Genomic DNA, 16,091 nt, shown 5'->3' on the forward strand with positions numbered 1-16,091 from the left:
TAATAATTTAAGTCAGACCTAAATTTGATTTGACAAGTTGGTCTCGTTCAATTTTCAACTAATTGAACCCCAAATTAATTAAATATGCATTTATTAATTAATAATACATTTCCCTATGTATTTAATTAATTAATATATTCAATTAAATTTTAAATCACTTTTCATGCATGCAACAAACATGATTTTATTTTTTATTTTTTTCAATCGATTGAAGAATCGATTAAACACATGATTCACTGTGTCGTGAATGGAATCAATCAATTCCTTATCAATTGATTCAAATAATTGAATCGATTGAGCAATCGATTAAAACAAAAAAAATTACATGATTCATCTTCTTCTCGTGACAAACACGAGGCATCTCGCGACCGACTTTCACTGGTATTTAAACGCAGTCGCCGACGCTTCTCTACTGCGACTCTATGCCGTCGAGGACTGTACGATTCCCATGTAGCCGGATGGAAATCGTGATTCGGGATGCGATTCTGGCAGAGATCGCTGAAATTGTAACGTTGCGATTTCTTCATGCTTAGGCATGGATCTGATACCATTGTTGTATATTTGACAGAATGAATCAAACATAAGATAAAGCTGTAACCATTCACAGTGATCTCCCGAAGAAATCGAAGAAGAACCATCGGACGTCGCTGTTGTCGAAATATGATCACGGGTAACCGGAAAGTGTTTCAAGGTTCACGAGTCAAATCCCTTTCCTTTCAGATGTTCTCCTTTGCACACTGATCACCGTCGTCGTCTCTCACTTTCCTTATGCTTCTCGTCGATGCCTTCTCATGACTTGGACACACCATTTATAAGAAGATTAAGGAAGACGAAGGAGAAAGGACGCCCCTTCATCTCTTGGCGTTTGCAGCAATGAGAGATATGAAGGGGAAATGGTGCCCCTTCGTCTCCTGCAATGCCCAACACACTATCGATCCTCTAGATAATCTTACCTATTTTTAGTCGGAAGATGTTTTGCGCCAACATCCAACCTCCGAGTGATTGGATCTTATCCAGGTGCATAGAAGCATTTTTTCTAACTTTCACTTTTATGTACCATCGAGTTAGCACAATAAGCATAATATAAAAAAAATAAATATTTTGACGATCTCGAGATTGCCCGGTCCTGACTTCAAATTTTGCTAAATCTAGGATGGACCGACGTCTATTGTTCTCTCAACCGGAAATGCATCATCACTAGGTCACTCTTCTCAGTGCTTACCTTACTTATTATTTATCGACTTACTTAACTTTTGACCTACCAAGTCTTTTTGCTAGATACTCCATCTTAACTTTAGCAGTTGTCAAGTACCGTAAATATAACTGGACTTCTTACTAAATATCAATCTATCTGATCTTCTTGTGTCAGTTATCAACTTAACTAGATTTCAACATAGTGTCAGGTCTATCAAGTCTTTCAATCTTATATACTTGATAAATATTTAGAAAATATAATATTTAATTTTAATCTATTTATTATTTATCAAAATCTGAATTTAACCATTGTATTAATTGTATTAATAGACTACTCCACTATCTTGCTCATATCAATCTACTATCTGCGTATCATCCGTTTAAATGTTGCATTTTATTATTACCAATTAATCGTAATTAAGTATTGCTATGTAAATTGCGTTTCTTTAATTTAATTACTGATTGGGTAACAAAAAACATTGTTAGAAAAATTTGGGATCATTAAACTTTAAATATTACTCATATGAGCTGTGACAAGAAATCATTATCAATTAATAATGATTAAGTGTTGCTATCTAAGTGATATTTATATAAATGTTGCTAATTTAAAATAGCGATACTCTGTTATGCAATGCTTTAGTAACACTTTTAAGAGATTGTTTGATAACGCTTGTAAATGTTACCATTACATATCATTTGGTCCGCGTAGAAATGGAGATAGAGCACACTAATTTTGAGTTAATTGAGTCAGTTGCATAAAAGACAATGGTAGTTATTACTAATGTTAGAGTGTCCTTTGAGCACTAGCATCACTCCAAATGGAATGAGACAATTTATTATTATTATTATTATTATTTTATAGTTAATATCAAATATACTAATTCTGAGATAAAATAAAATAATTTTATTCTACTCCAAATTAAGATTGAAACAAATGTTAATCTAAAAAAGTTGTTTTTCATTTGGAAAAGTTGATAATGACATGGGAGTTTTCAAAGTAGTTTTGAAAGTGTTTGGAATCCTAATGAGTCATTGCCGTCTTGCCGATAAACCAGTTACATTTTGGGACATGCTTATAAAACACATTGAGATATTTTCAAGAATATTCAATGACAAAAGAAACTAAAGGCAAACAAAAGGATTAGAAGTAGGATAAATATTTTTTAATAAGGAGACTTAGACTTGTCTTTTAATAAATTGCCAAATTTAAAATAAAAAAAAATTGTGTATAAGTGTACCAATTGTTCCTTTAATTAAAAGTTTAATTTAATTTATTTATTTATGCTAAATTTGTTTTGTTTGGTCTGCATTCATAATATCACGATATAATAATATCCAACGACTTAAATTAAATTGACCTAAAATGATACTTTTTATTTTATTTATTTATAATTCGGTTCGCATGCTCATTCAATTTGGCGAGAATTACAATACAATAGAATAGGTCTGCGGTGGCATTTTGGTAAAATAATAAATATAGAGATACTTTCCGGTAAATTGATATGACGTGTGATTTGATAAATTCCTATTTAAAAGGGTTTTTTTTTGTAACGGCGGAATCGGATCCGACCCAGTCGGACCAATACACGTTTTATCGCGTTTCCCGGCTTATTATCGTATCGGCCGAATTGCCGACTTTTCCATTTGCTCCTTCCGTCCACACGCGGCTGTCGTGCGCCACGTGGCAATAACTGATAACCTCACCCCCCATTCGCTATTTAAACCCTACTCTGTTTCAGGTTCCACCCAAACGGCCGCCGCCTCCTCCTCCTCATTCCCATCGCATGACGACGACGATCGCCTCGGCGACCGGTCCGACGAAGACGACTCCGCTCGTCACTCCTAGAGTGTGCTTCTCCTTTGCGGCCTACGCCAAGGCGGTCGTTGCGCACCTCCGCGCTTCCGGCGTCCCCATCGCCCCCGGCCTCTCCCACGACGAGTTCGCCGCAGTCGAGTCCGCCTACCGCTTCGAGTTCCCCCCAGACATCCGTTCCATTCTCCGCGAGGGCCTCCCCGTCGGCCCTGGCTTCCCCAACTGGCGCTCTGCCTCGCGGCAGCAGCTCCGCCTCCTCCTCGGCCTCCCAACCGCCGCAATCCTCCGCGAGGTCTCCGCCGGGGACTTCTGGCCCACTTCGTGGGCGCCCCGCCCTGAGAACCCCAGTTTCTCTTCCGATGCGAGGGAATTCCTCCGCCGCGCCCCGACGCTGGTCCCTATTTACCGGCAATTCTACATTCCGGCGTCGCCCTGCCTCGCCGGAAACCCGGTCTTCTACGTCCGTGGAGGAGACGTGAAGCTTGCGGGGCTGGACCTAGCGGACTTCTTCCGGACGGAGCGGCCGCGAGGCTGGGCTGCAGGCGCACCGGTGCCGGCGTGGGCGGCGACGTCCGCGAGGAGGGTGGACTTTTGGACGGATCTGGCCGAGGAGGCCGCGTGGCGGGAGAGGGAACGAATCTGCTCGCCGTGGGAGGCGAGGGTGGAGCAGCTGCTACAGGAGGCGAGGCAGCGGCTGAAAGAAGCCGGGTGGGCCGAAGAGGAGGTGGCGGAAATGATCTCACCGGCATCGGACGCTCCAGCCGTCGGTGACTCCCCGTGCTCAGAGATAAGGGGCGAGGGCGGCGTGCTGCGCCACGTGAAGCTTCTCTCCCTTGCGTTGCTCCGCGGCGGTTGGAGCGCCGGCGAGGTGGTGGAGTCAATGGGGTGGACGACGAAGAGAGCGGCGGCCGGAGAGGCGGAACACAAATCGATCAGCGCGTCTAAGCGACCCGAATCAAAATGGCTCTTTTTCGAATTAAAAAAATAAATAAAGAGAAGGGCGTATCATCAAAGAGTTGACTACGAATTAAAAATTCACTTAATTGACGTTATATATTTTTGTATTTAATTTATAATTTTTTCATTATCTTATTATTTTTTATTAAGAATGAAACTCTAAATCCAAAATAAAATTACTTTAATATTTTTTTTACACTAAAAAATAATTTTAAATTTTATAAATAATTTACTCTAATAATTTTTCAAAAAATTATACACTACCATAGTTCTCTTTCATTGGCATTAGTGATATTAGAAAATATATATTTCTTGACATTTTGATTTAAATCAAGTATAATATTTATTTTTATCAGTTTAATATCTGATATAGAAGTTAAATTTTTTTTATAAAGGAGAGTCGCCCTTATATAGTATATAAGGGGTATGATACGCTGCCCAACTCCCACACACGACTAGATGTGTAGGGTGCCCGTTAATGATCCAAATGTCCAAATATCTATGAGAATTGTGAACTATATCCTTGGTGCAATACATCATATCAAAGAACAAAGAAAAGGAGATTATAAAGTAAAATCTTCCCTCCCTTAGTTATTTGACGGTTAATTATAAGATAATCTCGTGATTTACTTTCATTTACATAATTTGGAGACAAATTGTAAGGAACATGCAAGTAAAATACTTACCCCAGTAGACATCTGGGTATGACTATTGGCGAGCGCCACTGGAGTCATGATCATTGCACGGGCCCGGGCGTTAGTCCATATCTGTGCGAGCAGCCCCTGGATAATTATTTTGTGTTCCGGGGCTCGGGATTCATCACTGTCGGAGTTGTGCCACTTGTCTGTAGGCAGATGAATGACCGCCATTATATGGCGCCGGCCACTCGGAGCGAACGGGGCTGAGGCTGCTCTACCAGCTGACTGGGACGCCGAAGCTAGTCAAATTAAAGACTTCTGAGCCTTCGACAAAGGTGGAAGCAGTATGAAAGCTATCGACAGTGCGCAGATTGTTCCTTGTGGTAGCCCGGATAAAGACGGCGTTCGATCGGATGAAAACGAAGTATTCGAGACGATCGTCGCTTGCTCGGGGCGCAGGTGTGGAAGTTTCGCACTGCTCGGATGGAAGATGTGGGTTGGTCCTGGTTGGAGTCTGTGTAGCGAAGGTGGCGGATCATGTGGTAATCTCCGCGCGGCGCCTCTTTCGGCTTATCAATGGCTCTCCGGAAGAAGCCGATTCCGAGGCCTCGTCGACCGGAATCATCGGAAGTCATTCTGGCGGAGGATTCGCTGCGCCAACCACTTCACCACCAACCATACGACTGGCTACTCCTTCTCTCCCATGAGCTGGGGCTCCTCTCTCCGAGCGGATCCTCCTAGGAGCTGACCAGTTGCAAGTTGCGACTTTCCAGCTCGGCTACGGGCGGAGCATTGATCTCTGCATCCACTAGTTTGCTCTTGTCAGCCAGACACGCCCTTAACATGATGTGGACTGCAAAAAAGGAGAAAAAATCAGTTAGATTCAATAGGAGAAGAAGAGGAACATACCTAGGCTGGACAGGAGTTTCGTACGGATTAGGCTCAAGCCAAACATGTAGAGGACTCTTTCATGCAGCAACTTGTGGATATGGTACTTCTGCCCCGCCAAGTGTGAAGTTGCATGGAGGTAGTCCGGTCGACTCTTGTACTTTTTGAGCACCTGGGTGTTCGCCACTTCAAGCTGCCAATCGGTTGAGAAATCGGGCCGCTCGGGAAAGCGAACGAAAAAATAGTAGTCCTTCCAATGCTTATTGGAGGACGACATCTTAGCGAAGAAGACCCACTCGGGCTTGGAATAGAAAGGTCCCCGGCTCAGACAATTTAGGATAATAGAAGTAGTGGAAGAGCCGAGAGATCAAAGGAATGTCGTGCAGACAAAAAAGGATAACGACCCCACACAGTAGCCTAAAAGAGTTCGGGACTAATTGGTGGAGATAAATACAAAAATATTTACAGATGGCAGAAAAGAAAGAGTGGACAGGAAACCGCAGACCGACGGTGAATTGATCCCTTAAGAATCATACAAAACCGGGAGGCGGTTGGCTCGGACGGTCAAAAGTCGAAGGAAGAGCAATTTGATAATTGGACGGAATTTCGTACGCAGCTCTCAAACTCTCAACGTCGCCGCCGTCGAACTTGGAATCGATGGAAGTATACCAGAGCCCAGGGACGGCGACGGGGGATGAGAGGAGCTTGCCATTGAAAACAAAGAAATGAAGTGCAACGAAAAAATTCAATTGGAAGAAGGAAGAAGCTTACTGGAAAGATCGCCAAAGAAATAGAAGAAAACGAAATATCGCCGGAAGCTCAAAGATGAATACGTGAAGTAAGGAAGACGGTGACGCGCACGAGGTTTATAAACCTTGTGGCCAATCGACCTCCGCCGTCCAATCCAGAGTTACGGAAACCTAGAAGTAGATCCAACCATTGAATTTGAAAAGATGCATGTCGTGTCGCAATCGGATATCCATCTGTCATATCAAACGTGCGGCCGCAGTACGGGACACATGTCCTTCGATCACCGGATATCATTTAATGAACTTAATTAAAATGGTATGGCTGCGTGCTTGGCCATAATTATCAGGGATTTGCACGGTCTTCGAGAATTTTGGATAACGTCAGCCACGACCATGCTCGCCCAACGATGCACAAGGAAAGGAAGTTTAGCTGCCAAGTGTTGATGTCCATCGTTCCAGTCGACACAGGGGACGGGCCAGTACTGCCTATTGTCTCGAGCGGTACAGAGGACGGGTCACAAGGCCAAACGTCCTAGGCACCATCCGCCCAAGCCACAGTCCAATAGATCTATAGGCACAACACGGCCAATAAAGCCAAATGGCGTTGTCTTATAGGCCGATCAACGAGAACAGTCCGATCGGACGTGGAAAATCCCTAAGGCACCAACTATCCAGTCAATCGGACTTGCAGCTCAAAGTCAAGGCGGTCCACACTATGGCTTAAGCTAGGTTGACCTGAACGGGAAGTGGCTACAGTAGCCGATCGGAGGAATCACTGTCCGGTCGGCCATCTGGATGAACCAGTGTTCGGTCAGCTCGGTCGGCAGGAGAGTGGGCCGAGCAGGCCACTCATCGAGCTTGGGGTATGATATTGACATTGTACATATTAATAATAAACTGATAAAATAATAAAAGAGGAAAAGACAGATACTTAATAAGGGGAAGAGAAAACAAAAGAGAACCTTCATCTATCATTGAATGCGAAGAAGCCAAGACAAAGATGTCTTTTGTCGATATTAATATCATTAAATAGAAGAAGATAGAGGGTCACTAAGAAAGGTGTAAAAGAATATGCTAAGTATGAAGAAAGGCAAGATTCATCTCTATCTCTATTATTTTGATTTCTCTTCCTACTATTGTTTTCTAATTTGAGTGTCGGAGGACTATCGCCAGAGACCCCTTCCCTGATTTAGTTTGTTTTGTAGATAGGAGAAAGGTCTTCATCTAATTAGTAGAGCCGTTATATCTTCACAATTTCTTTGTCCCCTGATTTTTTTTTCTGGCAGGGACAGAAGCATATGTATTTGCTGACTCTTGGACCACTTTTTATTGGTCCAGGGGATGTGCCATTCGTATTTGTGGTCGGATTGTGATCGTGATCCGGTCGCAAATGGTTGCGATCCCTTCTTGGGTTTACCGTCCCCACCAGATTATAGTTTTTATTCGGAGTGGACGCTCGGAGGTCTCCGGTAGTGGATAAGTGGTCATATTACTGGGCGCCGAGCAAGAGTGTTCTCCGGGCGGCCTCCGGCCGTCCGCTCCGAACAAAAACTATAATATGATAGAGACAGTGAACCCAAGAAAGAATCGTAACTATTTGCGATCAGATTACGATCACGATCCGATCATAAATATGAGTGACACATCCCCTGGATCAAAAAAAGTGGTCCAGGAGAAAATGATGAATTAATTATACAGAATCTTGGACAATAGATCTGGTTTCATATTTTTTTTTAAAAAATAAATCGGAAAGCATTTCTTATAGGCGATCCAGAAATTAACCATCCCTATTTAGGTACTATAAGTAGGAAGATTCCATGATAATCATGGCCAATCTGTCTTGTCCTTTGTATCGATATCATACAGATTGCTCACTGTGTTCCCTTGTCTCGTGGCATATATATGTTTACTTATCTGATGCATTCTACGGAGCAATTCCAGGAAGAATTGACAATTAATGTACCATTCTCCTTTCCTTTCTTTTTCTTTTACTTCAGGTACGTGATCATCGCGACATGCACATATGCTTTGTTTTTACTATATAGCTAGCCTACGTTGCTACAATAGTCAAGCTAATCATCGATTAAGTTTGTAATTTCTCGTAGTAGCACGAACTCTCTTTACGACTTTGCACAGAAAAAAGGAAAAAGAAATTATATAAAGAAAATTAAAATGCCATGAATTTCAAGTACTTAATCTTTGATGCATGAGAAGCGCGCCAGCTAGCTAGCTAGCGTCGTCTCAAATGGATTAAAAAAATGAAAGAACCAAAGCTGTTCTAGAGGCTGGTGGCGGCGGCGGCATCGGCGGCTACATTAATCCCACAATTACAGGGCACTCTGCAACTGCAGGAGGAAGAAGTACCGGCGACGAACCTCGACGAGAACGTATAGTAAAAATGGTCGGAGGAACCGTCCTCGTCGTCGTCGTCAAGCGCAGCCCCGAATCCATTACGATCGAAGTTTCTGGAGTAGCTCAGAGGATCGTACTGGCAGCCGAAGGCGGTTGATTTCGTCATCGCCACGGACAGCATCTTGCTCTGCCTCCTTAGTTTCCTCACCAGCCTCCCCAGGCCGCAGTTCGGGCCGCTGCGCTGCAGGTCTCCGGCGCCTGAGCCGCCAGCTGATCGGTGACTGGAGGAGCGTGCTCTCCGGCCGCAGAAAACGCTCACGGACGCTATCTCTCTCTCTCGCCGGCCCGACATGAAACAGAGGGAGAGAGTTTTATAGCGTGTGCTTGAAGCCATGTGAGCGAAACACATGGCTTTGGAGTTTGGAAACGTTTTCTTCGCCACATGCAAGGGTTTGACCAAGTCAAACGATTCGTAGTGGGTCCGCAACAATATTTTGATACCGTTGCAGGATAATTAAGTCGCCGACAAGACCCGTTGCAAATTATTATAACAACTAAATGACTACTATTATAATAATTTTAACTTTTATAAAGGCAACTTAATCAACTTTAATAATATTATATTGATAAATAATTTATTTAATATAAAAATACTTTATGTATAATAATTTTAATCAAATTAAACTAAAAAATTATATATTTTTTTAATACGCTATAGAAACTATTGTATGATTACCACGACTGTATTTAAATAAAAATTTATTCAGTAAAAAAATATAGTAAAACATCGTTTTAACTTTTTAAAAGTAAAATATTCTTTTTTTTTAATGATTCTAATAGACATGTACCTGGTCCGATTCGACCTGGAGTAGGGGATCCGGTTAACAGATTGAAACCATAATTAGCCTGACGTTAGTCAGGTCGGTTACGATTCAAAGCTCAATTAACTGGACCGGTTAACAGACCAACAGTTCGATGTTTTTAAATATAGATGATGGATTGATGGTGCAGGACTTGCCGTCTAGATCCCCTATTCTATTAAAAAAACCATAGATCATAGAATAAATTATTTATAATAGAATAAATTATTTATAATTATAGTTCAATCGTAATTGTGATATAATCATAATTAACTGTGATCTTTTTTTAAATTTATTATCTTTTTATGTTATAATTTGAGTCGGAACAGATGGTCTAAGATTACTTGGAGGCCGCCCCCACTCGATGTCAGATTATCTGGTCATTTGTCCATCATCGACGGTCTTCGAACACCCGTCTCGACTTAATTATAATTTGGAGGACGATGAACCTAAAAAAGCTCGTAAATAATTATGATTAAATCATGATCATAATTCGATCATAATTACAAAAGATTCGTTTCTAGTCCAGTATTTTATGGATCCGAAGATTTACAATGGTTGAAAACCAAATACCCGATCCATCTAAACTATAACATATTAATGATTGATGCATCATTAATTAATTAATTAATCAATAATTTTTACGGTATAAAAAGAAAAATAAGGAAATAAATAAATTTTTCTACTGGTAATAGTTCTTTTATACTAGTAGGATTTAAAAATTAGAGGAAAAAAAGTAAAATCAATTCTAACCGTTAGACATAATTCTTACCATTAGGGGAGAAGGATTTTTATTTTTTAAACTATTCATATTATTTAATTATTTTTCATTATTATTTAAATTCTATGAATAAAGAGAGCTCATTTATCATTTCCATACTATATTTTTTATTTTCATATTTTAATTCTAAAATTTTAATAACTTTTGACTTTATTTCTCTAATTATAATAAAAAGAGGAAGCTCATCATCTTATTTTGAAGAGGTAAGAAAATCCAAATGAAAATTATGATTTACGATATTCAATTTACCAATGATAAACACAAATAAATTTTGATATTTGAAATACAACAAAATACTGATAAGGATACTTCTAAGATTTATGATACTCTTTTAAAATTGTAAAGAATACATGAATAACTTAAATAAATAAATGTAAGTCATTTTTAAATTTTTTATAAATTTATAATTTTTAAAAATAATAATAATTTTAAATCACGGTCGATTATGAATCAAACAGTGAACTAATAATTTTAAACCATCAAACTGTGATTCCATATATATATATAATTGTTACTAGTGTGATCGTACACACGCGTTGCGTGTGTAATATAATTATATATAAATTATTTGGGTCTTTGAAAATCCGAATTGTTTAGATTTTCTAGTGGCACGTTAGAAAATCCCAGCAATAAACTATTGTAATGGGCTTCTCTATAAAAAAAATTATTTTAATTTAATATTATACTTATCTTAATAAAAGAAACTAAGAAAAGTATATTTTTTAATATCGTCGGCCTAAAATATTTATAGAAGCTTCTTTGATCATAGTGTTGTCAATTCTAAGATGTGGGACTAAAGAGAACTATATTTTTTATATAAAACAATCAAAGAAAATTACTAATAAACCTTGGAATTATTTTTAGTATGAATAGAAAAAAGGACAGTAACGTAAATTCATTTTAGGCTTCACCAAAGTTAGTTAGTAAAGGGGGGAGATTTTTAATAAAATAGTAAGATGTTACGAATTCTATCTTGCGAATTGTTATGAACCAACTGCCATGTCATATTATTTTATTTTTTTTAATATAATATTTTCTCTTTCGTAGTTTTTTTCTTCTTCTTCGTTCTCGCTGTAACGAAGCCAGGCTCACCGTGCCTCGTCGTCGCTGGTCACCCGCCTGTTCGTTGGCCGCTTGACCACTGCCTTCGATGCCTGGATTCCGGCGCGATTGCGGTCGGAATCCAGACGCAATGGCGCCAGAATCCGGACACGATGGCGCTGGAATCCGAACGCGATGGCGCTGGAATCCGGACGTGATGGCGTCGAAATCCGGACGCGATGACGTCGGAATCCGATCTCCTGCCCAACACGACCACGATAGCACTGGATCACGGCTGGAATCGAGCTGAGAAGGTACCCAATCTGGCGCGATCGCGGTCGAATTCCGTATGCTATCGCGACTGGACGCGATCGCGCTAGATTCCGGCGAGATCGCGGCCGGATCCGACGCGATCATGGTCGGAATCGGGCGCGACTAGATCCCCTCGCCGCCGAGACTTCCTCTCAGCTCGACGGTGGACAAGCGGCAGTAGTCGGAATCCATGCCGCGATCCCCGACGAGTTCACCCCCGAACTATAGTGTGGGTGAGCCCAGGCGGTAGGAGGTCGCCGGAGGTGGGCAGATGGCCGGGGACAGGCGCGGATAATGGACGCACGAGGAGGCGCGGTGGGCTGCTTCGGTTCAGCGAGAACGAAGGAAAAAGAGGAGAAAAAGATTTTATGAAAAAAAAAATGACATGACGGTTGATCCGTATTATTCCGTAGATAAAAATCCGTAGGTTAACCTTTCTCTCTCTATATATATAATATTTAAACAACCTCTAATCTCTCTTGAAATAACTTTTTATTTTATTTTTCCTAATAACTTCACATGTTCAACTTATCATTCTCATCTATCTCTATAGATTTAACTTTCTATTACTTCCCAACAATCTCATGCTCGAGAATCCATCCATACGCCATACCTCTCTTACATGGAACTCCAAAAGCTCCTATTGATTTTGATTCTCATTCGTTTTTTTTTTCCTAGTAATGATATCTTCATCAAGGTAACACTAAACATTTTCCTTTAGTTGGAATTCCCTGGAATTTAAGATTGTGCCTGTAAGGTTGATTCAAGTATCACCAACACATCCCCAACCATGCTCCAACTAAAGGGAGAAACAACAGCATTCGATTATTATCGCCGACGAAATTTATTCCTATAACCTGTCAGTTGAAACTGTTTTCCTAGAGATGCCCGAATTAGAAGATCCAGGCATCGTCGGTGCTCGCTGCGAACCCTTCGAGCCAGGTCTGATGAATGTGTACCAAGCTGAAGCTGCCTGGGCTGTCGGGCTGATGACATAGATGAAACCCAAGCAGGTGAGTTAGATGAAACACAAACTTGATACATAAAGTATTGGTAACTATCGGTTTAGTTTACCTTTGAGTTGAGTACAAAGGTCGTCACGCAACCATTTCGCCCTTCATCTGTGAAAGGAGTCTATGTAAGGCCTAGTAAGTAAAAATATCAAAGCATTTCTAGCGAGATGAGAATAGTCTTGAATTATTGCAAAAGTTCTGGATCCGAAATATTGCAAAAGCATTTCTAAACACAAACTTTTACATAATCACCAACGCAGTTTGAACTATTTAAACACGAGCTTGTGGCACTTACAGGCACAAAACCACTGATGTTTTTGTTCTGTAATTGTTGCACCATTTCAGTTCCAACTTATCTAGTATCACTGGTAGTGTGCATTTTAGATTTAGCTAATATATTTTGGGTGAACTGTTGTTCTCCCTTGATCTTTTCCCAAAACAACAACAACAACAGCAAAATGGAAACAGAATTCAAGGTAAATTTGTAAGTATGTAATGTGATTTGTAGCATATTACTTGAGTTGCAATGGCATAATTGTGAAACTTGACACAACAGTGCTCATAACAAACTTGACTCCAAGAATCTTACCATATGTTATGAAATCGGGAATTATATAAACAGTGTCATTGAATCTAAAGAGATTGGCACTACTTATTGAGGATTTTTAATGACAAAACAAAATAGGTTCACGATTTAGTCAAAATTATCACTATATTAATTTAATTCATAAGAAGGAAATAGACAATTTACTTTGAACTACTTACAGAACACCCAACACCCAGTTATTTTAAGAATAAATTAACATTTTTATTATGTATATTTTCTTAGAAAGCCTTTAATTGAACAAGAGGCCCTTAAAAGTTGTTTATCCAAATAACACTAACCTAAGTTGCCTTTATAGAACAGATATATATTAGGAACTAAAATCACAATTTTTGTGTTCTAAACATAGAACATTCAAAGATCAAATTATCAATAAATAAATGTGGAGAAAAGAAAACACAGACACTTAGAGGATATAAATTATAGACTATAAACACTTACCAGTTAGTTCCCACTTATCAAACTTTACAAGCAATGTGTCTGAACCAATCTTTGAAGTGAATGCTCTATCTACCCAGACTAGGAACTTTTTACCTTGTTTATCACCGTAGTATGGTCTAAGTGTGTCTATCCATTCGTGGAGAGATTGTTCAACTCCAGATGGATGGATAATAGTCCCACTTGGATGCTGTTATGCAAATATTCAAAATTAGCAATTATACACACTGGTACTCTTTGCGAAAGATTTATCATACAAAACCTGGAACCTGATTGTATAAACTAAAAGGCCTCAGAGTCAAGCAAATGGATAAAATCAAAAAGGATTTCAGAATTGAAGAGAAAATGTCTCTTAAAAGAAGAAAAAAAATATCCAAAAGAACATAGATGGCAAGCCTTAAAAGATGTGAGAACAAGGAGATAATTGTACTTGTTGCACTTACACATATTGTCTTCAAACTTTGGATAAATGATTCATAATTTTCAGCTGCAGCCTGGCGCCACCTCTCATATGCAATGTAAAGTGTAACTAGTATAATTGCTGGATTAATATCTTCTGGCTTGTAAGACAAGAGATCCAAACTATCTCTTGGAGAGATATTAGGACCTAGCCCAAAATGGGCAATAGCTTCAATAATACCTGCAGCACACCTTTCGGTGGCATGAATTATCTTAGAATTTCCTTTTGCATTTTCAGCATGCCATTGCAGTAACTCCTCTTGGGCATTGCTGACCTGAGATTTGAAGTGATATGTTTAATTGATTTTAAAGCATTACCTGAAATAATCATCAACTAGAAGAGAACAGTTAAAACTCTCAAAACACTAACCATGACACCATAAACATCTGAAATGCTAAATAGCTCAGCATCATTCCCGGAATCACCACATGCAAGAGTGTTAAGTGGCAGTTTTCCAGCTTCCTTGAATTTTTTGAGCAAATATGAAAGAGCTTCACCTTTGCCAGCGCCTTGTGGTAATATGTCAAGATCAATACCACCACTGTAGATTATTTTTACATCTAGCTGTTAGCAACAAATGTGAAAAAAAGATGAGATAAATCATGGCATCAAGACTTGAATATAACAACTGATATATTCCGCACGAAAAAAATCTTACCCCGCGGCTTTTGAAAATGCCTGGAAGTGATTTTAAAACCTCTTGAGCATGCCCTTTATCCACGTAGAAGCTGACCTTGTGTGGCCTCTGCTCAGTTTCTGGCTGAATGCATAAAAATCCATCACACTACGACATATGCCCTAGTTGATATATCTCGTTTTGCATTCAACAAATATCAAAGGTTACCTGAAGCTTTAACTGGGGAAATTTTCCTGCTTCCTCAAGAGCAATGTTCCTATTCCATGCTTTATTAAGGACAACTTCCCATCCCTCATCAGGTACCATGGAGTCACCATAAGTGATCTCGGTGCCCACTGACATTATTGTTATATCAGGTGTTAATAGTGGTTTCTCTTTCCTTAGCTGCTTGTAAAGTGTGGGTGATCTCCCGGTCGAGAATACTAGCAGGGAATTGTGGCGGTAAATGGACTCCCACATAGCATTGAACCTAAGCAACGACGTGTTCTCAGGGTCATGATGATCTACCTGCAAACACAAAAACCGTCCAAATTCAGTAAAAGATGAACATAAACAAAGCCTTCGTTGTACGCATTCATTGGGAATGTAGACTATACCATCGTGTTATCGAGATCCGAAACAATCATGAGACGAGCAGGGGCACTGAACCTATCCATTTCCTTGTAAGCCTATAAAACATAACATGAGCTGATTATCATCGAAGTATGCCTCAACTAAATCTCACTGCCCAAAGAAATGAACTTTCGAGCAGCAACAGCAACATATAAACTTCTTACTCCTTAAACATTCTACATATCCATAAATAAATTTTCTATAGAAAACATCCACTCTGCAAAAACTGAAAAACTCAGAGGAAGAGTTGAGATGCTCCAAAACAAAAAATTAGGGGATTCAATGACAAATCCAAAACCTATCAGCATAAGAAGCGGCATGCGATTGGAAAAGGAGCAACTGCAATACGGTACGGAGGAAGGAGATTACCAGAGAGGACATAGCGTGGGTACACCGAATCCGAAGCTGGGGACGTTCCGTGCGGAGGAGATGATAGGTAAAAAAGCTGAGATCTTTAGCTCCGGTCGCTCTGGGCGAGGAGAATGGATAGATCACACGAGGGGAGGAAGAGGCAGGACGATGGCAGCGGACTGGATCCGAACTCTTCGGTCGAATGCTTCTTTGAATCAAAGTCATTCTTCGCCTATCGACGCCGCATCGAATCGTCCCTGTAAATAACCGATTTAATTAATCAAATCAAAATCAAATTCCAGAGGAAAAAATGATTAATTAATTATTTTAGCTGAATTTTAAATAAAGTATAAATTGTAATATAACCATCCGTGTCGTCACGTGATCATCA

General features: G+C 40.0%; 2 protein-coding genes across 2 annotated transcripts; one reads left to right on the forward strand and one right to left on the reverse strand.

Moving 5' to 3' along the window:
- Window positions 1–2,978: 2,978 nt before the first annotated feature.
- Window positions 2,979–3,995, forward strand: LOC121972705. Its single transcript, XM_042524350.1, has one exon. The coding sequence runs from the start codon at window positions 2,979–2,981 to the stop codon at window positions 3,993–3,995; it is 1,017 nt and encodes a 338-aa protein (XP_042380284.1).
- Window positions 3,996–12,283: 8,288 nt separating this feature from the next.
- LOC121970794 (sucrose-phosphatase 2-like) lies at window positions 12,284–15,972 on the reverse strand. The gene is made up of 9 exons (XM_042521754.1): window positions 15,719–15,972; window positions 15,334–15,405; window positions 14,945–15,244; window positions 14,759–14,860; window positions 14,470–14,664; window positions 14,084–14,374; window positions 13,644–13,830; window positions 12,660–12,706; window positions 12,284–12,571 (listed from the first exon to the last, which is right to left on the reverse strand). Exons 1-9 carry the CDS (start codon window positions 15,923–15,925, stop codon window positions 12,479–12,481), a joined length of 1,494 nt encoding a protein of 497 aa, XP_042377688.1. The 5' UTR covers window positions 15,926–15,972; the 3' UTR covers window positions 12,284–12,478.
- Between the last annotated feature and the right edge of the window lie 119 nt (window positions 15,973–16,091).

The sequence above is a fragment of the Zingiber officinale genome, chromosome 4A (genome assembly GCF_018446385.1).
Source record: "Zingiber officinale cultivar Zhangliang chromosome 4A, Zo_v1.1, whole genome shotgun sequence".
Taxonomy (NCBI): Eukaryota; Viridiplantae; Streptophyta; class Magnoliopsida; order Zingiberales; family Zingiberaceae; genus Zingiber; species Zingiber officinale.